Below are 20,854 nucleotides of genomic sequence, written 5' to 3' on the forward strand. Positions count from 1 at the left end.
AGTCCTCCAGTTTTGACACCCAAAATGTCTCCAGACATTGGCATATATCCTCTGGGGGACAAAAATCACCCCTGGTTGAGAACCACTGTGTTAAAAAATGAGGAGTTAGCATAATGGAGCAGGGCATGGGTCTTCTAGGGTAGATAAAATAGCATGAAGCAAGAAGCAAGAAGTCAGCTAAGGGTTTGTGCAGAGATATGCCAGAAGATGCACAGAGAGGCGGGCAGGAGCCAAGCACTGAAGGCCCTGGGACACGTGACCAGACTTGGAATTAACCTGAAAGCTATGGGAGGACCTGAAGATTTCCTTTGTTGACATACACTTATACTTTTTAATCTTTTCTTTTGGGCACCTGTGTGGCTCAGTTGGTTAGCGTCTACCTTCGGCTCAGGTCATGATCCCAGGGTGCTGGAATTGAGCCCCGCATGGGGCTCCCTGCTCAGTGGGGAGTCGGCTTCTCCCTCTCCCTCTGCCCCTCCCTGCTGCTTGTGCTCTCTCACTCTCTCTCAAATAAATAAACAAAATCTTTAAAAAAAAAAAATCTTTTATTTTGACAATTTCAGACTTTCAGAAAAGTTCCACAAATAGTAAAACGATCCCATATGCCCTTCATCTAGATTCCCTAAATGTTAACATTTTACCACATTTTTTATAATCCCTCTCTATATACATGAATAGATAAAAATTTTCTAAACTGCTTAAGAATAAATTATATACTGGATGCCTTTATCCCTAAATAACTTTATTGTGTATTTCCTAAAAAGAGTATTCTTTGGGGCGCCTGGGTGGCTCAGTTAAGCGTCTGCCTTTGGCTCCGGTCCTGATCCCAGAGTCCTGGGATCGAGCCCCACATCGGGCTCCTTGCTTAGTGGGGAGCCTGCTTCTCCCTCTGCTGCTCCCCCTGCTTGTGCTCACTCTCTTCCCCCGCCCTCTCTGTCAAATAAATAAAATCTCAAAAAAAATTTTGTTATATAATGATAGTAAAATTATAGAAATCAGGATATTAACATTGACATAATACTATTATTTACAAACCCTCTTCCAATTTTGCCACTTGTCCCAATAATCTCCTTTAACAAAAGAACATTCAAGACTACGTGCTGCATTGAGTTGCCAAGCTTCTTTAAACTTTTATGTTTTAAGATTTTTTTTATTTGAGAGAGAGTGCGTGCAAGCAGGGGAGAGGGGCAGAGGGAGAGAATCTCAAACAGACTCCCCGCTGAGCATGGAATCCCAAGCAGGGCTCAATCTCATGACCCTGACCCTGGGATCATGACCTGAGGCGAAATCAAGAGTCGGACGCTCAACCGATTGAGCCACCCAGGTGCCCCTTTAAACTCTTTTAATCTGAAAAAATTACTAATGCTTTTGGGTCTTTCATGACCTTGATTTTTCTTTTTTCTTTATTATGTTTTAAAGATTTATCTATTTGACAGAAAGAGAGAGAGCACAAGCAAAGGGAGAAGCAGGCTCCCCACTGAGCCCGACACAGGGCTGGATCCCAGGACCCTAGGATCATAACCTGAGCCAAAAGCGGAGGCTCAACCTAGTAAGCCACCCAGGCGAGGCGCCCTACCTTGATATATTTTTTTTTAAAGATTTTATTTATTTATTTATTAGAGAGCAAGCGAGAAAACAGCATGAGAGGGAAGAGAGTCAGAGGGAGAAGCAGGCTCCCCGCTGAGCCGGGAGCTCAATGTGGGACTCGATCCCAGGACTCCGGGATCATGACCTGAGCCGAAGGCAGACGCTTAACCAACTGAGCCACCCAGGCGCCCCCCACCTTGATATTTTTTAAGAATACAGGCCAGTATAATGAGAAGGTCTCTCAGTGTGGGTTTGCCTGATGTTTCCTCCTGATTAAATTCAGGTTTCAGGGCACCTGGGTGGCTCAGTTGGTTAAGCAACTGCCTTCAGCTCAGGTCATGATCCTGGAGTCCCAGGATCGAGTCCCACATCGGGCTCCCTGCTGAGCAGGGAGTCTGCTTCTCCCTCTGACCCTCCCCCCTCATGTGCTCTCTCTCAAATAAATAAATAAAATCTTTAAAAATAAATAAATAAATTCAGGCTTCAATATGGGCAAAAATGCCATGGAAGTAATACAGTATTCTTAATATATCACATTAGGAGCACATGTTGATTTGCACCTTTCCTGGTGACACTAACTCTGATCCTTTGGTTAAGTGCTGCTGGTAAGTTTTCTCTACTGTAGAGTTACTATTTTATTCCTTTGTAATTAATAAGAATCTTGTGAGGAGATTCTTTGAATCCTGAAGGATTAAGAAATTGACATGATAAAGAAATTGACACAATCAGTTTTCTGTTTTAGTCAGATAATTCTGGCAGCTGTGTAGAAAAAGTAGGGGGATAGGGAAGATAAGAGAAAGTGAGACCTTTTTAGGACGTTATTGTAAAAATTCAGATCAAAAAAGTATAAAGGCATTTCAAATCAAGGCATTTAGGAGAAACAGTCTAGGGGCGCCTGGGTGGCTCAGTCGTTAAGCATCTGCCTTCAGCTCAGGTCATGATCCCAGGTCCTGGGATCGAGCCCACATCGGGCTCCCTGCTCGGCAGGAAGCCTGCTTCTCCCTCTCCCACTCCCCCTGCTGTGTTCCCTGTCTCGCCGTCTCTGTCAAATAAATAAAAATCTTTAAAAAAAAGAATAAAAACAGAAAATGAGTGGGGGTGGGGGGCGTCTGGGTGGCTCAGTGGGTTGAGCGCCTGCCTTCGGCTCAGGTCATGATCCCAGGGTCCTGAGATCAAGTTCCACATCGGGCTCCCTGCTCAGCAGGGAGTCTGCTTCTCCCTCTCTCCTACTTGTGTTCTCTCTCTCAAATAAGTAAAATCTTGAAAAAAAGAAAGAAAATGAGGGTGGGTCTGAAGAATACAGAACCCTGGGCAGCACTGATTCTTTGCTTTCTTTCTTTTTTGTTTTTATTTTTTTTAAAGATTATTTATTTGAGAAAGAGAGAGGACAAGCAGGGGGAGAGGCAGAGGGAAAGGGAGAAACAGGCTCCCCACTGAGCAAAGATCCCGAAGTGGGGCTCGATCTCAGGGCCCTGGGATCATGACCCGAGCCGAAGGCAGATGCTTAACCAGCTGAGCCACCTTTGCTTTATTTCTTAGCCTTCCTTTTTTCGCAAGTAATATATGACTATATTCTCATTTTAAAAGACTCGGAGAATGTAATTATTAGCCTTTCTTCCCACTTTCCTCTCCCCCATCCATTGCTTGGTGTACACTCATTCTTTCAATTCACCTTCTTTGCTGTACATAGATTCATGTATGGACAAGACAGACAAGGTCCCTGCTCTCATGTAGTTTATATTCTAGTGATAAAAATTTCCAGGGGCACCTGGCTAGCTCAATCGGTGGAGCATGTGACTCTTGATCTTGGGGTTTTGAGTTTGAGCTCCATGTTGGGTGTAGAGATTACTTAAAAAAATCTTTAAAAAAAACAATTTCCAGGGGCGCCTGGGTGGCTCAGTCGTTAAGCGTCTGCCTTCGGCTCAGGTCATGATCCCAGGGTCCTAGGATCGAGCCCCGCATTGGGCTCCCTGTTCAGCGGGGAGTCTGCTTCTCCGTCTCCTACTCCCCCTACTTGTGTTCCCTCTCTCGCTATCTCTCTGTCAAAGAAATAAACAAAATCTTTAAAAAAAAAATTTTTTTTCCAGGGGCACCTGGGTGGCACAGTTGGTTAAGTGTCCAACTCTTAGTTTGGGCTCAGGTCCTGATCTCAGGGTCTTGGGATGGAGACCCACGTCAGGCTCTGCACTCAGCTAAGTCTGCTTGAGATTCTCTCTCCCTCTCCCTCTCTCACTCATGCTCTCTCTAAAAATAAATAAATCTTAAAAAAAATTTCCAATCTACCAGTCTAAACCTTGATTACAGTGTATTTTGCCATTTGCCTCAGGACTTTAGTTTGCCAGGTTGCCATTTTTCCCCCTGAAACAAATCATGTTGCAATTAACATCCTGGTAACATGATTTTTTTTGGAACACAAGATCAAATCTCTCTCCTAGGACAGATACCTAGAGGAACTGCTGGGTTTAATGGTGTGCCTACTATTTATTTTTCTAGATAATATACTTCTATACTATCCTCTGGAAAGGCATTTTCAATTTAGACGCTACCAAAAGTGCTTGAGAATACTTTAACAATGACATTTAAAAGGAAAGAAAAAAAAAAAGAGCCTGCCAAAAAAAAAAAAGACTGAGAGGGGCCGGAGTTGCTCAGTAGATTAAGCACCTGACTTTGGTTCAGGTCGTGATCTCCTGGTCCTGGGATCAAGCTGGCTTCAGCTCTCTGCTCAGCAGGGAGTCTGCTTGTCCCTCCACTCCCCCCCGCCCCACTGCTCACCTGCGCGTGCTCTCTTTCCACCTGCGCGTGCTCTGTTTCTCATATAAATAAATGGGTAGTGTCTTAAAAAAAAAAAAAAAGACTGAGAAAGATTGATCAGAGATGAGAGAAAATCCTGGACAGAAGAGGCTCATAAAAGTCAAGGGAGTTGGAGGAAGGGGACTTTTTGTTTAATGAGTACAGAGTTTCAGTTTTGTAAGATAAAAAAGTTCTGGAGATGTTTCACAACATTGTGAACATACTTAACATTCTGAACTGTACATTCAAAAATGGTTAAGATGGCAAATGTTATGTTACGTGTTTTTACCACAATAAAAAAGTCAAGGAAGTGGAATGCTTGGAGGAGGGAAGGGAAGTGTCAAAAGCTGCAAACAGTCAAGTCTGATAAAAAAACACAAAAATGGCCAGGATGTGGGACCGGATACCAGGGCAGAGCGCGGCTGCCTGCAGCTGGGAGGCGCCCTGAAGAGCAGCTGCGGTGGAGCATGGAAGTGGACCCAGACCGCAGTGGTCCCAAGTGAACGCGACGGGAGGCAGAGGGGCAGGGATGCAGAGAACTCTGTCCAAAGCTTGATTTCCCAAAGGAAGGGAAAGAGAACTACCCTGAGGAGGACAGGAGGTTGAGGAAGTGGGTTGTGTGGGGGTAGTTTCCTTCCAATGAGAAACGCCTCAGGATGTTGATGTACAGAGACGAAAGGGCTAGTGAAGGGGGAGAGGTAAAGACAGGAGAGAATATGGTCACTGAGGAAGCGCTAGGCAGGAGATCTGGAATGATGTTAAACAGGAAGAGGGACACCTCTGAAGCAGGAAGGAAGAATGGTACTAAAAGCAGTCCAGATAGGTTTTCAAAAATCATGTCAGTAAACCTTAAAAAAAAAAAAAATCAGATGATCCCTTACTCATTTACATGACCAGGAAAGTATATAGTTGAGTGATTATGGTAATGTAAGCCCATTTGATGGAATAATGTATCTATTTGAAGTGATGCTTATGAGGAATACGCAATAGAATAATGAAAAGTGAAAATAGAAGGACACAAAATTGAATACTGAGCTGTTTAAGAACATCATATATTTATAAATAATTCATACATAAAGAGACCAGAAAGAATGACCAAAATGTTACCAGTGGTTTTATTTGGGTGTAGGATAGGATGGTTTTTTTCTACTTTTAGTTACCAAAAACTTTAGTAGGTACACATTTTTTTAGAAGTCATAATTCAACTTTAAACAGTCTTCCACGTTATGAAAAAAAACATGTACTTTTTAAATTTAGAAATTACTCGAGAATAAAAAATACAGGAATGCTTTTACTTTTGAGGTACAGTAATAAAAGATGACAGAATTTGATCATACCTGGAAGTGTCTCCCATGGACCTGGTTTCTTAACCTTATGGCTTATATTTGCCTTTAGAGTAAGAATGGACTATAAGAGACCATGTGGTTTAACACCCAGGGCAGGAGAGGATTCTCCACAGCACCCCATAGTCAGTCACCCTGCGCTGAGACACTCCTGGGAAAGGTCAAGGGTGCAGCAAGAGCACAGATGAGAAATACCTACCTAGCCCAGACTCATTTCTCTCACAGCATTCTAGAATGCCCTTGTCCCTCTAAAACAGGGGACCCAGAGCTCTACATGCGGACTGACCAATATGGACACAGTGAAACTATTACCACCTTTCCTCTCTACTTCAAGTAATGCAACCCAAGACTGGTTCGTCTGTTCTGGATGATAGCTACTGCCACTCGTGTAGAGCAGACCCACACACAGGGCTGGGAGAAAGAGGTGGGGAAGAGAAAGAGTCAAGAAGAGGAGCTATGTGAGGTGGCTTCTATAGGATAGCAAAAATATCCCCAAATAGCCTAATTCATTTGTTCAACTGCTGACTTTACAATTTCTACCTCAATTAAATAAATAAATTATGATTTGATATCTCTACAATAGCTAGAACATTCATCAGAAGGGGAAATAAAAAAAAAAAAGGCATTGCTGCCTTTAACGCACCAGGTATGAGAAGACTGCCCTATTAAGAGAAAAAAACTAAGGTACACACAGTATACGTAAAGTATGCCACCATGAGTGACAAAACCAACATGTATGTATTATACGCTTATGTAGGCATGGAACTCCCCAGGATACATAAGAAATTGCCAACAGCGCTTGCTGCTGAGGAGGGGTAACTAAGGAACAGGAATAGGAGGATCTATTTTAATTTCCTGGATTATCTCTTTGAACCTTTGTAAAAGATTTTCTTGGGGGGCCTGGCTGGCTCAGCTGGAAGAACGGGAAACTCTGGAACTCGGGGTCATGAGTCCAAGCCCCACGCTGAGTGTAGAGATTACTTAAATAAATAAACTTAAAAAAAAAAATTTCTTGTGTATGTGTGTATATCTAATACTCAAATAAAGAAATAAGTCTGTAACTATCCTAATTTATGAAAGTAAAGTATTAAGGTTAAAACATGTCCAAAACATTCACTAAATGGGTCATACACTATACATGTCTTATGTCATACATGACATACACACATAACCGGTCATATTCTTTTTTTTTTTTTTTAAGATTTTATTTATTTATTTGACAGAGAGCGCGCACAAGCAGGGGGAGCAGCAGAGGCAGAGGGAGAAAGAGACTCCCTGCTGAGCATGGAGCCCGATGTGGGGCTCGATCCCAGTACCCTGGGATCATGACCTGAGCCGAAGGCAGACGCTTAATGACTGAGCCACCCAGGTGCCCCTAAGCTTTTATTTTTAAGTAGTCTCTACACCCAACGTGGGACTGGAACTCACAAACCCAAGATCAACAGTCGCATGCTCCACCAACTGAGCCAGCCAGGCGCTCCTCCTTCTAGTACTTTTAACTTCACTCACAGTTTTGCTTTATTGTTTTTTTCCTACTTTTTCTATAATGGTCATGTTTTAGTTATACAATTAAATAATAATGAGGGCACCTGGGTGGCTCAGTTGGTTAAGCGACTCAGGTCATGAATCCTGGAGTCCCAGGATCGAGTCCCGCATTGGGCTCCCTGCTCAGCAGGAGTCTGCTTCTCCCTCTGACCCTCCCCCTTCTTGTGCTCTCTCTCTCATTCTCTCTTTCTCAAATAAATAAAATCTTAATAAATAAATAAATAAATAAATAAATAATGAAGTAAAAAATAATAATAATGAAGTCAACATTTACAGAGCATTTCTATATGCTAGGCACTATTCTAAGCATTTCTTGTATATTAACTCATCTAATTCTTACAACTCTTTAAGTTACTCTATGAGGTCAGTACTGTCATTATCCACATTTTACAGATGAGTAACAGATGCATAAAGGTTAAAAAGCTTGTCTAAAATCATACAGTTCACAAGTGGTGGAGCCAGATTCAAACCCAGGCAGACTGGCTGCAGAGCCCAAGCTTTTAACCACCATGCTAAACTGCCTCTCAATTTGAAAAAATGCAAGTTGCAAAATGCATGTTGTACAAACAGTATGGTTCCATTTTAATAAGAACAATTTTCTTTAAAGATTTATTTATTTGAGAGAGCGAGAGAGACCGTGTGCATGAGTGGGGGCAGGGGGTAGGGGGAGAGGGAGGAACAGACTCCCAGCTGAGCAGGGAGCCTGACATGGGGCTCGATCCCAGGACCCTGGGATCATAACCTGAGCTGAAGGCAGATGCTTAACTGACTGAGCCACCCAGACACCCAAGAACAATTTAAAAACTAAAAATTAGGGGTGCCTGGGGGCACCTGGGTGGCTCAGTTGGTTAGGCATCCGACTCTTGATTTTGGCTCAGGTCATGATTTCTGGGTCGTGGGATCGAGCCCTGCATCAGGCTCTGCACTCAGTGCAGAATCTGCTCGCCCCCCACCCTCTGCTCCTCCCCCTCCCCCCCGCCCGGGCTGAGTCTCTCTTTCTCAAATAAATAAAATCTTTTTTTTTTTGGGCGCCTGGGTGGCTCAGTTGGTTAAGCGACTGCCTTCAGCTCAGGTCATGATCCTGGAGTCCCGGGATTGAGTCCCGCATCGGGCTCCCTGCTCGGCAGGGAGTCTGCTTCTCCCTCTGACCCTCCCGACCCTCCCCCCTCTCATGTGCGCTCTCTCTCTCAGTCTCTCTCTCTCAAATAAATAAATAAAATCTTTAAAAAAAAATTTTTTTTAAGATTTTATTTATTTATTTGAGAGAGAGAGAGAGAGAGCAAGCATGAGTGAGGGGCAGAGGGAGAGGGAGAAGCAGACTCCCCACTGAGCAAGGAGCCTGACATGGGGCTCAAGCCCAGGACCCTGGGATCATGACCTGAGCCGAAGGCAGACACTTAACCACCTGAGCCACTCAGGTGCCCCTAAATAAATAAAATCTTAAAAAAAAAATTAGGGGTGCTTGGTTCAGAGATTACTTAAAAATATAATCTTTAGGGGCGCCTGGGTGGCTCAGTCGTTAAGCGTCTGCCTTTAGCTAGGGTCGTGATCTCAGGGCCCTGGGATCGAGCCCCACGTCGGGCTCTCTGCTCGGCGGGAAGCCTGCTTCTCCCTCTCCCACTCCCCCTGCTTGTGTTCCCTCTCTCGCTGTGCCTCTCTCTGTCAAATAAAGAAATAAAACCTTAAAAAAAAAAAAAAAAGGAGGAATACAAATTGTGAAACTTATCTTAATGGGGTCTCAGATCTCATTTCCCAAAATAAATAGCAGAGAACTTGTCTCTGTTGGCAAAGGGATGGCCAGAGGGGGTGGGAAGCCACTAGTCAGGGTTAAGTGGGAAGCCACTAGTCAGGGTTAAGAACTGTAAGGTTCCCACCATAAAGTCAGCATTTACAAAACTACAGAGATGCTGGGCACTGTTCTTTCTAGTTTTTTGTTTGTTTGTTTATTGATTGATTGATTGTAATCTCTACACCCAGTGGGGGCCTCAAACTCACAACCCAGAGATCAAGAGTCACACACTCCAACCGAGCCAGCCAGGCACCTTGGCATTGTTCTTTCTAAATCAAAACCCCCTTTATCAGATTAGAGATTCTCCTGTTTTATCCACTCTTACACAACTGCATTCTTTCAGGGGTACGGCCTCAAGAATTAAGGGGAAATTTAGATTTATATTCTGATGAGGGTATTCCCTATTTGTCATCTATGGGAAACAAATGTCATATACAACCTTGGAAGCCAGCTCTCTGGTCGGCCTTGTCCTACCCCTAGACAGACCGCCAACCTGATGGGCTAGGCTCCTTGATTATTCCTTCGGCTCTCCAGGACTCTCAACACTGCCATGGGGCTGTCACAGGAGCAGGTTATCATTCCAAGGGGGATGCCTCACAAGAACTCAACTGCTCACTGCCCTGGGGGTAGAAGCTTTAATAAAACTGAAACCACGAGAGACAATGAGAGAGAGAGAGTATGAGCGGGGGGAGGGGCAGAGGCAGAGGAAGAAGCAGACTCCCCACTGGGCAGGGAGCCTGGTGCAGGGCTCAATCCTATAACCTGCTCCAATGTAAGGAAACAGGTGACTTCCAGGAATTTCAACATAGTGAAGAAATTAACTGGTGAAGGGTCTCACATTTCATTACAAATCTCCCAATGAAGGAATAGGTATGGAAAAAAAGAAAACATAGTTGGGAATCCAGAAACTTGAGACCCAGTTCTAGCTCTATTACCGACGAAATGTGTGACCTTGGGCAAGTGACCTAACTGCTCTGGGCCTCAGTTCCCTTACCACACAAGAAATGAAGCATCTTGGACTACATACGTTCTGAGGTACTCTACAAATTGCAGGATTCTGAGATTCAGCATATAAAACAAAAATAGCTAAATTAAGGGGTAATTAGATTATAGAAGGTCTCCTGGCTTTACCACTAACTGACCTTGCTCTCTTTAGACAACTCTCTTGACTTTTTAAGTGAAAGGAAGTGGTCTTGGGGCACCTGGGTGGGTGGCTCAGTCGGTTAAGCGTCTGCCTTTGGCTCAGGTCTGGGCCTGGGATCAAGCCCTGCATTGGGCTTCCAGCTCAGCAGGGAGCCTTCTCTCCCTCTCCCTCTGCCACTCCCCCTGCTTGTGCTTGCTCTCTCTGTTAAATAAATAAATAAAATCTTTAAAAAAAATAAAGAAAAGAAGTGGTCTTTTTATTTAAGCAGTAGAGTCCTTAGACTGAAGTCACTACTTCTCTTAGAAAAATAACTTCTGAGGAGGAATTCAGTTTCCTCACTTATGAGATGAGGGGGTGGGATACAATGCCCTAAAGATTGTTTAATTCTAGAATGCTAGGATCCATGCTGGATTTACCACAGGGGATGGATGGATGGATGGATGGATTTATTTATTTATTTAGTAAGTAAGCAAGCAAGCAAGCAAGCAAGCTCTACACCCAGTGTGGGGCTTGAACTCATGACCCTGAGATCACGAGCCTCTTGAAATCAAGAGTCGCATGGTCTACTGACTGAGCCAGCCATGTGCCCCACCACAGGGAATTTTATTTTACTTTTTAAAAAAATTTTATTTATTTATTTGACAGAGAGAGACACAGCGAGAGAGGGAACACAAGCAGGGGGAGAGGGAGAGGGAGAAGCAGGCTTCCCGCCGAGCAGGGAGCCTGATGTGGGGCTTGATCCCAGGACCCTGGGACCATGACCTGAGCCGAAGGCAGACGCTTAACGACTGAGCCACCGAGGCGCCCCACCACAGGGGATTTTAAAATTAAAATTCTTTAGGGGGCATCTGGGTGGCTCAGTTGGTTAAGTGTCTGACTCTTGGTTTTAACTCAGGTCACGATCTCATGGTCGTGGGATTAAGCCCCACATCCGGCTCTGTACTGAGCTTTGCATGGAGCCTGCTTAGGATTCTCTCTCTCTCCCTCTGCCCCTCCCTGCTGGCTCATGCTCTCTCTCATAAAAATAAATAAATAAATAAAATTTTTAAAATTAAATTAAATTCTTTAGTACATTTTAATTGGTTCAATTTACAGAAGAATCCAGAGGGCACACAATTCCTCAAGAACTCATTAACACTTGAAGTGAGGCCTATCAGGCCTAAAGGCCAGCAAGGACCTCCCACTTAGTCACCAACTGCAAGCACTATTTGTGTGGATGCCCCAAACCTCAACTTCATCGTCTACGCACAGCCCCTTTGCCAGTAGAGATGTATAAAACATACAGAAAACACAATCCTTGTCCTCAAACTAAGGTGTAGGCTTGCGCCCAATGAGTATACAAGACATAAAACACATAAAAAGACATAAAATTGACTGAGCAATTTACCAACAAGTAAAAGTTAATAGTTACTGTCAGGCGTAAATATGCACAGAAGAACAGACTGATGTGGGTTAATCACAGAAAGTTTTATGCAGAAGAATCTTAAGAATCAGGTTTTCAAAAGCAGAGGGAATCCAGAAAGGCTGAGAAGAGACCTGAAGCCTGGAATGGGATTCTGAATCAAGGCTCTTTACCTTCCAAGTGTTGGGGGGTAGGTTCCCTGTTCACAAGGCTCCAACCCCCTGAGGCCTCCACTCAGTGCCACTCAGGAGACGCTCCCAGTAACCCATCTTGTTGGCTATTGTCCGACTGAGTCTTCCTTCCTAGTGACAAGCTCCATCGCCAAGGGGATGGATGTGATGTCACAATCAGGAGCACTCTATTAATAGGAACAAGGTAGAAAAGGGTGAGTCAGGGGAACTACCTCCACCTGGCAGGGAGACTAGACAGACTTGGATCTGGCGGCTGGTTGGGGAGGATGAGGTGATTCCATTAAGGGCAACAGGTTTCAGGGCTAGGGCCACAGGACTGCCTTCTAAAGATCAAGATCACTGGCTAAGGAATCACATACACACACAGTCCAGGAGATTCAAACACAGCTGAGAGAGGCAGAGAAAGGAACAAGGAAAAAGGTAAAGAACAGCTGTTTGAGACAGAAAAAGATTCTCTTATTCAGTGCACACAACCACAAGCAATGTCAATGATTCCAGATCTGTGGCTACACAATGCAGAGACCAGTGCTAGCTTACATGCACAGTACGATGCTTTGATGTTTCCCAAATGCTTTCACATAAATTACTGAAGTCATGTAAAAAGAATTCTAATCCTACCCTCCAAACTGGAAAATATCTTCATAAGGAGAAGATACTCAAGAATTCGTACAGGTGTGATTCTACTTCCCAAGTCAGAAAATACTCCTGAGGGGATCAGCCTTTTAAAAAAAAAAAAGAGAAGAAGAAGAAGAGGAGGAGGAGGCGGCGGCAGTGAAATGGGAAATCACTCCCAAGTGGGCGACTGGGAAGACTAGAGGTATGATTAGGCTGACTAGACTATCATTACTAAAAGAATGGGACCAAGTAAAGGGGGACAAGGCTTCAGATGAAGGGTGCTGTGAGATCTACTCAATACTACACAGGAGAACAGTAACTATTCAAACTCGTTACCTCCCCATCACATGGCTATCAACAAATTAAGGGCTGTGTTACAAAGCAATATGATGAGGATCATTTTTACACATAAAACTGAGACCATTTCATCTTCTGAGTCCCGTACACATGCTCATTAGTTTCCTATGCTCATCAGCCACAACACGTTTAGTGTAATATTATTAAACTAACCAGAGAGATAAAGGTGCAATGTCAGACACACTTGCTCTTTGGGGGGTAGCAAGGAAGTTGTTTCTCCCTCATCCATAACACAGAGGAGACTATAATGCTGTTTCCATTTTGACAACACCCTATTTCCCAACAGCCTGGCATATGCACCTGTATTTCATGAAATGCTTCCAGGAGCCACTGTTGCTGGTTATGCTCAGTCTTCTAGTGACAAGCTCCAGACTCAGAATCTTGCCCATGCTGGGATGTTCCCTTAGCCAGAAGAAAACAGGATTTTTCAACTGAGAGGAGGACCAGGAGTCAGGAGACTTGGGTTCTGGTCCCAGCTCTGCCAACTGTAGGACTTTAAACAAGCCACGTATCTCTTCTGCAGTTTTCAATGTCTTCACCTGACAAGTAGGGAAGATACCTGCCTTTATCTACCTTATATGTTGTCCTGGAAAGTCAAAAACATAATAAATGTGAAAACATACTGAATACAGCTATGTTTCAGGTAAGATATTTGTAGTAATAAAATGCAAAATAAATTTAGAGTACTGAAGGCTAGTGAGGAAATGCTTGAAAGGAGCTTTTCGATTACCAGGAACCAGGCCCAGACACAGTCAGGTGGACACACAGAGTAGTAATATCATCACGTCACTCAGATTGCCTACCACTAGTCTACCCCATTCCCATCTGGGGGAAAACTACCAACCAGCAACCCTATCAGCTTCTTGCCCTATTGTCAGACTCTAAAACCACCTGTTTAGGAAGTGGTTAAACTATCACTATCACAGCCCTGTCCCCATGAACAGTGGCTCCTTCAACAGCCACAGATGCTATTACGGAGAATGAAGTCAGTTTCTGAATGGGGAAGATGTCTGTCAGTCCCCCGGGCAAAACACTCTCACCTCTCTCAGCTTTCTGCTCCTTCTCCAGCCCCCTCCTCCCCATTACCCAATTTCGCAGAGTTCTGGGTTGGGGAAGGCTTTCCGGTGTGTGAAGCCTGCGAAAGGGCCCGGCTGCAACGCCAAGGAAGGGATGTAAGGAATGTGAGATTCCTTCAAGGAGGGGTGAGAGAGGGAGGGGGGAAAGGAATGGAGGAGGAAGACAAGGCTGCCAAAGACAAGGCACGGGAGAGGAGCCAAGCTATGGCGCTTCGAGGGCGGGGGTTCAGATTCCGCCGCCCCTGCCCAGGCTAGCCCCCAGAACGTTCCCTCCCTCCCCTCCCGGCCCGTCGTCACTGCCCATTTAAACACCACGTTGTAGCCCCAGGTCCCCTCCTCCCTGTCCTCCAGTCAGCCCAGACCCCCTCCCGCACTTAAGACTCCACTACTCCAATGCACCTCCCCAACAACCCACCCTCCAGCGCCCCTTTCTCACCTCCGGACTCCTCCCTATTCCTGCTCCCTTCCTCCATTTTTCATCTTTACTCCTATCCCTTCTCCTGACCTCCAATATCTTGAACCCCCGCCCCAGTCCCCGTGGGACATCGGCCCTCCCGTCCCACACCCTTTTTAAGGTGGGAGTCGGCGCAGGCGCAGTACGCACCGCCCTGGAAGCGGTCTGGACTCTCCGTACCCCGGCCCGGCTGGAGCTGAGGCCGCAGCGGCCACGGGATAGCTCCGGTGCCGGGTCCCAGCCTATCCTGGGAGGGGAAGGGGAAGGGGAAGGCGAGGGAAGGTTCCAACCACTCGTCGCCTTGTGAGACGGGTCCCTTGCCCCGCCCACCGCTGCTACGCAACCCGGCGGAAGTTCGTCACCAAACTCCGCCTCTTTGTTTAACTCGGATCTAGATTAGAAGCCAAGAGCGACCAACGAGGAGGGGGGACGATTACCCGGGCTTCCTCTCTACACCGGAAATCTTTGTGATCCCAACTAGGACCATATAGCCATTTGGGAGGGAGAACTCTATGTTCTTCCCAGCGTGAATGTAGGGGGCGGAGCCCGAGGCCGCCTCCCGGGAGGGCTAGACTTCGCTTTGCAGGAGCGTACGAGTCCCGACTCCTAAGGTTGATGCGGCGAGGTGCGAGATCATTGCGAGGAGGCTGACCTGCAGTGTGACCTGCCATCTCCTGTTTCCAGAGCGGTGGTCAGCATCCCGGAGCCTCCCGACCCTATGACTCATAGTCACGGGAGTGGATACTGTAGTCTACAGGGCGACCACTGGGTGGAGAATGGGGGAGTGTGTAGCCGCAAAGCTTTGATCTAGGGTGCCCAACGGATTGCCCGCCTCTCTCCCAGCGGCACTCCTGCTGTATCTACGTTGGCTCTCCGGACACTCCTAGAGTTCCCTGAAACATCTAAGGGGAGGGGAGATAAGATGTCCCTCTTCCTACGTTATGCTTTGATTTCCTTAGGATATAACACCGTAATTGGGGGTGTGGGCGGGAGAGAACCTGGGATCCGAGGAAGGTCAAGGCGGAGCCTAAAGGGCTCCGGAAGGTAAGGAAATAATCAAGCCAAGACATTACTACATGACCTGTTAGGCTAATCTGATATTAAATAGTATTTGTTATGGCTATTCGCTAAACAAATGGTTGTGGTTTGTATATATGTAACTGGTTTATACACATTACAGAGATAGAAACTTTTGTTGAGTTCCTAACAAGTCCCCAGGGGAACTAAAGGTTCGGGCCTCCTCTGTTAAATCCTCTGGGGGCGGGGGAGACCCTGGGATCTAGGGAGATAAGTGCATTAGGAAGAGGTGCCTTTCATACTCTGAAAGGGACTAATGCAAATGCTGTCCTCTGTGTCCTGGTTCCATTCTTCCAAAAAGGGTGGGTCGGCCTCTGGTGTGAAGGCTACTTTTTCCAAAACCCTGACGAAGCTGGGTAGTGCATTAAAGATGAGGACCCCAAATCAGGAATAAAGATAAGGGTTATACAATGAGAAAAGAAGAAACTGTGCCTACTGCGTGCTAAGCACTGCTTTTTATATAACTTACGTTTTCTTGTCTGCAAAAGGGAATTACATATTTAAGAATTGTCGAGAAAATAAGTGAAGTGCTGAGCGTGTTTCAGACTTTTGTCCACCGTCTTCCAAAACCCCTGGCCCTTTTTCCAGGGTCACGTCTTAGAAATGAAATCTTGGAGCCTAGCTGTAGTCTCCCAGTCAAGTAAGGAAAATTGGGCCCGAGGCGCCCCCTGGTGGTCAATCTTTCTCGCAGCGCCAACCATCTGCGGGGCTCCTTTAATACTTAAAATCCGCCCCTTTCGCGGCGCGTGAATCTTGGGTCCCGATTGGCTGAGTCGGGGCCGGCGGCGGGGCGCGTCGGGACAGTGCTGATTGGTCGGAGGAGGCCAACCGGAAACTTCCGGGAATGTCCGCACTCCCGCGTTCCACCGGGCGCATCCGGCGGCGGCGGGGCCTGTGGCTCCCCCTGCGGGCGGCTCTGCGGCGTGCGCTGTCCGGCCCGCTGGCTGGGTGGGTGGTGGGCTGTGGGTGGGGGAGGGGATGGACCGAGTCCTGGGTTGTCCGGATGAGGGTTCGGGAAGGTTTGGCGAGTAAGATTCCATTCCTTGGATCTGCACCAGTTTCCCTACCCCCGTCTCCGTCAGCTCCCCGACTTCTGGGCTTGAGATTGAAAGAGCATCCCGGGACGGGGCCTTTCAGCCCCGAAGCAGCCTATCCAGAGACCCTCAAATTCTGATCTTGAAGTTGGAGGCTCCTGGGGAAGTTCGTTTCCTACCTTTTAGAAGAATTAGAGGATTTGCGGCTGCCTGACCCCAGCCTAGAGTGGTAGGTAGGCCTTGGGAAGTGGAGTATGGGGGCGAAGACTCCAAGCCTTGAGCCTTCATTCCCTTTTCCCCCTTCTAGTGTAGTGCCGAGGCTCGGGCAGCATGACGACGGAGACCTTCGTGAAGGATATCAAGCCCGGGCTCAAGAATCTGAACCTCATCTTCATTGTGCTGGAGACAGGTGGCTATTCTGGGATGGTGGGCCCCCTGCGCGGCTTCTCCCGGTTGGGGGGGGGTCGGAGGGGGAGAACACCACCTCCGCACTTAACTAGCTACAGGGGTGTCAGGGCGCACCCCAAGAAACTGCTCACACCCAATCTCTCCTAGACCCTGGCCTGGAGAGTTGTAGTCGAGTGTAGGGTAGATGGAACTCACCAGATCCAAGCCTCCAGGGCCACTTGGGCCTCTTTCCACTCAGGGCCCTCTCCATGGTGCTGTCCCTCCATTCCCCCTCGCCCCACCAGTGTCTAGATCTCATCCCTCTGACCATTTCTTCCTCCCACCCGCCCCAACATTTATCTGTTCTCTCCAGGCCGAGTGACCAAGACAAAAGACGGGCACGAGGTTCGGACCTGCAAAGTGGCAGACAAAACAGGCAGCATCAATATCTCTGTCTGGGACGACGTGGGCAACCTGATCCAGCCTGGAGACATTATTCGGCTCACCAAAGGGTACTTCCTGGTTACTCCTGGTTATCCAAGGGCAGTAACCGCCAAGGGGGTAGAGTTAAGAGTTAACAGCCCCTGTGACTCTTCTGAGTATTCTGAGTCTTACTTTTTTGTGCCCCCACAGGTACGCTTCGGTGTTCAAAGGTTGTCTGACACTGTACACTGGACGTGGGGGTGATCTTCAGAAGATTGGAGAGTAAGTGTCTTGGGGTGGGGATGTAGAAGCACCAGGCCAAGGGGGTAAGTTTAAGGTTTGCAATGAGGCAGCAGAAGGGTGCACAGTCTGTGTCTTGTATCTGGACCTTTCTGAGGCCTCCAGCAGTGGCCCAGAGACTGGGTCTGAGGCTTTAGCCAATTTCTCCCCTTGCAGATTCTGTATGGTTTATTCCGAGGTTCCTAACTTCAGTGAGCCAAACCCAGAGTACAGTGCCCAGCAGACACCCAACAAGACGGTGAGTCCCATGGCCTCGATGTAGGGAAGGAGGGCAGGTCAGGCCAAGAAGCATGGTGGAAAGCAAAGTCTGAGTATTTAATTTGTGCCTTCAGTTGCAGAACGACAGCAGCCCTACGGCTCCCCAGCCTACCACCGGACCTCCTGCCGTTTCTCCAGGTACACCTGTTCCCTTCCAGCCGCTGGTTCTCCTAGCTCCCCTTCTCTCTCCAGCTTGGAAAGATGCATTGCCTTCATCCCAATTTCTCTTCCCTCAGTGTATCCCCATCCACCCAGTTCTTCTCCCAGTTCTTTTGCAAGTCCTTGTGGGGAAAAGATTTAGGGACCTGTTTCTATCACTGATAGAGTTCTGGTATTCTTGTGTCACTACCACTCAAGGACACAAATGAGAACAGTCTCTCTGCAAAGATTGCACTCCTTCCTTCCAGCTTGTTTCTCCCTGCTGCTTTGGAGGGTCCTTGCCCTTTTCCCCTTGCCCTTTCAGTTCATTCCACGGTTCTGATATGGATGTATAGGACTTAACATGGAGTCCACACGGTATAGCTTTAGAGCACCAAGTAGTTCCCTTTTAGGGTCATCACTCTTCTTGAAACTAAAGACCCTTCTTCTACGCCTTGGACCTCAGGATTATGATTCTTTCATCTCCTATACTTCAAGCCCCTGCTTTTTGATCTCTTGCTTTTGATTAGAATCACTCACCAACATCATCTCCTTCATCCGCTCGCTTTTCCTTAGGAACTGGGTTTTTACTGCTCTTTTTTTCCTTTTGGGTCCTCTCCCAGCTGACCCTAGTACTCCCTGGGATTTGGCTGTCTCTTGCCTCTGATCCGTGCCTTAGATTTCTCCCTGTGTTACTGGGCTCCGGGCTGCTTCTGCCCTTCCTCAGTCTGTGTCTACACCCCCAGTTGCCATGGTTTTCAGAATTGTTTGTGTCAGAACCACCAGGGTCATGGGGCTTTTTGGACACATCATGAAATAACATTTAATTCCACCACAAAAATCAGCATCCACGTTTTCTTTTCTTTTCTTTTCTTTTAATTTAAGATTTTATTTATTTATTTATCGGGGGCAGGGGGAGAAAGCACAAGCAGGGGGAGCAGCAGGCAGAGGGAGAAGCAGGCTCCCCGCTGAGCAAGGAGCCTGATGTGGGACTCGATCCCAGGACCCCGGGATCATGACCTGAGCTGAAGGCAGACACTTAACCGACTGAGCCACCCAGGTGTCCCAACATCCATGTTTTCAATGGAAAATATGACATATTTTCAGGTCTCCATAACTCTATAATTTGTAAAAAGCATTTTAAATAAGGTACACATAAGCCTGTTGGCCCCTCGTATTCATCTGCCAGATGTTTATTCACTTGGTTATCTGACAGGTACAAAGGCATAACAAAAAACATGGATGGCATGAAAACTTAACTTTCTATATACTCTCCTAACATTTTCTGTGAATTGAGGAAAAGGCATTATTTTTCCCTCTTGGCTACAGGTGTCTTAGTCTGGAGCAGCCGGGTTTAAGCAGGGATGTGGTTGGAGAACCACTAGCCTATGACTCCTAGCGCATGTAGGGTTCATAGTGCCCTCTGCATATGAGAGGCAGGCCTCTATCTTCACTTAGCAAGGATGTCTAGAGGAGAGGGCGCCTGGGTGGCTCAGTTGGTTAAGCGACTGCCTTCGGCTCAGGTCATGATCCTGGAGTCCCGGGATCGAGTCCCGCATCGGGCTCCCTGCTCGGCAGGGAGTCTGCTTCTCCCTCTGACCCTCCTCCCTCTCATGCTCTCTGTCTCTCATTCTCTCTCTCTCAAATAAATAAATAAAATCTTTAAAAAAAAAAAAAAAGGATGTCTAGAGGAGGATTGCCAAGGAATAAGACGCAGCACCTGCCTTTAGGAGCCAGTAGTCTATGAAGGAGATAGTCCTACATACGGTAACACTGGGAGCGGCAAGGTTAGTCATGTGCGCTGTTGTGGGCGCTCGGGGAGATCATCTCACACACCTGGCTCCCATCAAACATGTAAGCTACCCACAAAAATGTTACTTATTATTTGGGGGGTGTGAGTAATCATTGTTTTGCTCACTCTTACCTAGATTTTCCAAAATGAACATGTGTGTATCATTGTGATACCCACCACCCTTTTTTTTTAAAGATCCTTCTTACATTTTAACACAGAAATTTCGGGCCCTTCCCCTACCCATGCTTCTCCAGTTTTACAGAGACTTTTGATAAAGGGGCATTTTGTCAGAGGTCCTTGAGTAGAACTAAACAGCAAATTCTAGGTCTGACCTCCCTGATACAAAGCTGAATAAAAGAGAAAAATACCACACTAGGGCTCATGTAGCAACTTCCCAAATGATTACTCGAGGCTTCTCTGGGGCTCCGTGCATACAACCTCCACTCCTCGCAATTGGTCCAGTTGGCAGGAACGTGCAGCTATGCTTGATGGAGACTGTGCTCCTCTCTGGGAGCGGGAGGGAGGCCTTGGGGCTGGACCTCTCTCCTACCTTAGTTCTCTAATTCCTGTGTTTCTTCCCCTTCTCCCACTGCTAGCCTCTGAGAACCAGAACGGGAATGGACTGAGTGCCCCACCAGGCCCTGGTGGTGGCCCGCACCCCCCTCACGCACCCTCGCATCCCCCCAGCACCCGAATTACCCGAAGCCAGCCCAACCACACACCTGCCGGCCCTCCGGGCCCGTCCAGCAACCCTGTCAGTAACGGCAAGGAAACCCGGAGGAACAGCAAGAGATAGCAAGACGTCCTTCCTCCCTTCCTGCCACCCACCATAGCCCCAGCGTCTCCTAGAGCACACAGCCTTCTACTAGGCTGCTGGCTTTTGGGGGGCTGGGGGTGGGTAGCTAGTAGTATTTTAGCCACTAAATTTCACTGGAGGGGTGGTGAACAGTGGCCTTATCCACCCTAAGCCCGTACTCCCTGCCTTGCCCAGCTGAAGCTGCCTATCCCCTGGGATTCAAGGCTCTCTGCCCAGCCTCCTTCCTCTTAGAAACGACAGTCACAGTCTGTTTCTGGTGTGTGTGATGTGGAAGTCAAATTGAATCCCTCCTTCCTAATAAACGTTACCACTCTGTACTGGACTCCTTTGCTTTT

The 20,854-nt window shown here is 47.0% G+C and overlaps 2 protein-coding genes across 11 annotated transcripts in view; one reads left to right on the forward strand and one right to left on the reverse strand.

Annotated features, from left to right (window-relative positions):
- The window catches only part of RNF41 (ring finger protein 41), a 29,277-nt gene extending 14,311 nt beyond the window's left edge, over nucleotides 1-14,966 (reverse strand). For 2 of the 7 annotated variants that reach the window (XM_036077465.2, XM_078076124.1), the window contains exons 1-2: nucleotides 14,444-14,627; nucleotides 11,774-11,958 (exon numbers count right to left, since the gene is read on the reverse strand). The gene's annotated coding sequence lies outside the window, so the exon portion shown is untranslated. Of the gene's footprint in view, nucleotides 1-11,773; nucleotides 11,959-14,275; nucleotides 14,417-14,443; nucleotides 14,628-14,945 lie in introns of those variants that run through there. The other 5 variants (XM_036077467.2, XM_036077466.2, XM_036077470.2 and 2 more) reach the window with 5 other exon arrangements.
- On the forward strand, nucleotides 14,858-20,834 carry NABP2 (nucleic acid binding protein 2). 4 transcript variants are annotated; one of them, XM_036077481.2, is made up of 7 exons: nucleotides 14,858-14,984; nucleotides 16,712-16,813; nucleotides 17,165-17,303; nucleotides 17,425-17,496; nucleotides 17,671-17,752; nucleotides 17,847-17,910; nucleotides 20,299-20,834. In XM_036077481.2, exons 2-7 carry the CDS (start codon nucleotides 16,735-16,737, stop codon nucleotides 20,496-20,498), a joined length of 636 nt encoding a protein of 211 aa, XP_035933374.1. In that variant the 5' UTR covers nucleotides 14,858-14,984; nucleotides 16,712-16,734; the 3' UTR covers nucleotides 20,499-20,834. The 4 variants fall into 4 exon arrangements, with proteins under 4 accessions (XP_035933374.1, XP_035933373.1, XP_035933372.1 ...); XM_036077480.2 differs by lacking the exon at nucleotides 14,858-14,984 and adding an exon at nucleotides 15,058-15,337; XM_036077479.2 differs by lacking the exon at nucleotides 14,858-14,984 and adding an exon at nucleotides 16,215-16,318.
- Nucleotides 20,835-20,854: the final 20 nt, after the last annotated feature.

Source organism: Halichoerus grypus, chromosome 6, assembly GCF_964656455.1.
Source record: "Halichoerus grypus chromosome 6, mHalGry1.hap1.1, whole genome shotgun sequence".
NCBI classification, from domain to species: Eukaryota; Metazoa; Chordata; class Mammalia; order Carnivora; family Phocidae; genus Halichoerus; species Halichoerus grypus.

What these genes read in the sequence shown, in the direction of transcription:
- NABP2 (XM_036077481.2), top strand. Translation starts at nt 16,735, where the DNA reads ATGACGACGGAGACCTTCGTGAAGGATATCAAGCCCGGGCTCAAGAAT. An exon ending in ATTATTCGGCTCACCAAAGG is followed by an intron (nt 17,304 to 17,424) that starts GTACTTCCTGGT and finishes GTGCCCCCACAG; the next exon opens with GTACGCTTCGGTGTTCAAAG. An exon ending in AGCAGACACCCAACAAGACG is followed by an intron (nt 17,753 to 17,846) that starts GTGAGTCCCATG and finishes TTGTGCCTTCAG; the next exon opens with TTGCAGAACGACAGCAGCCC.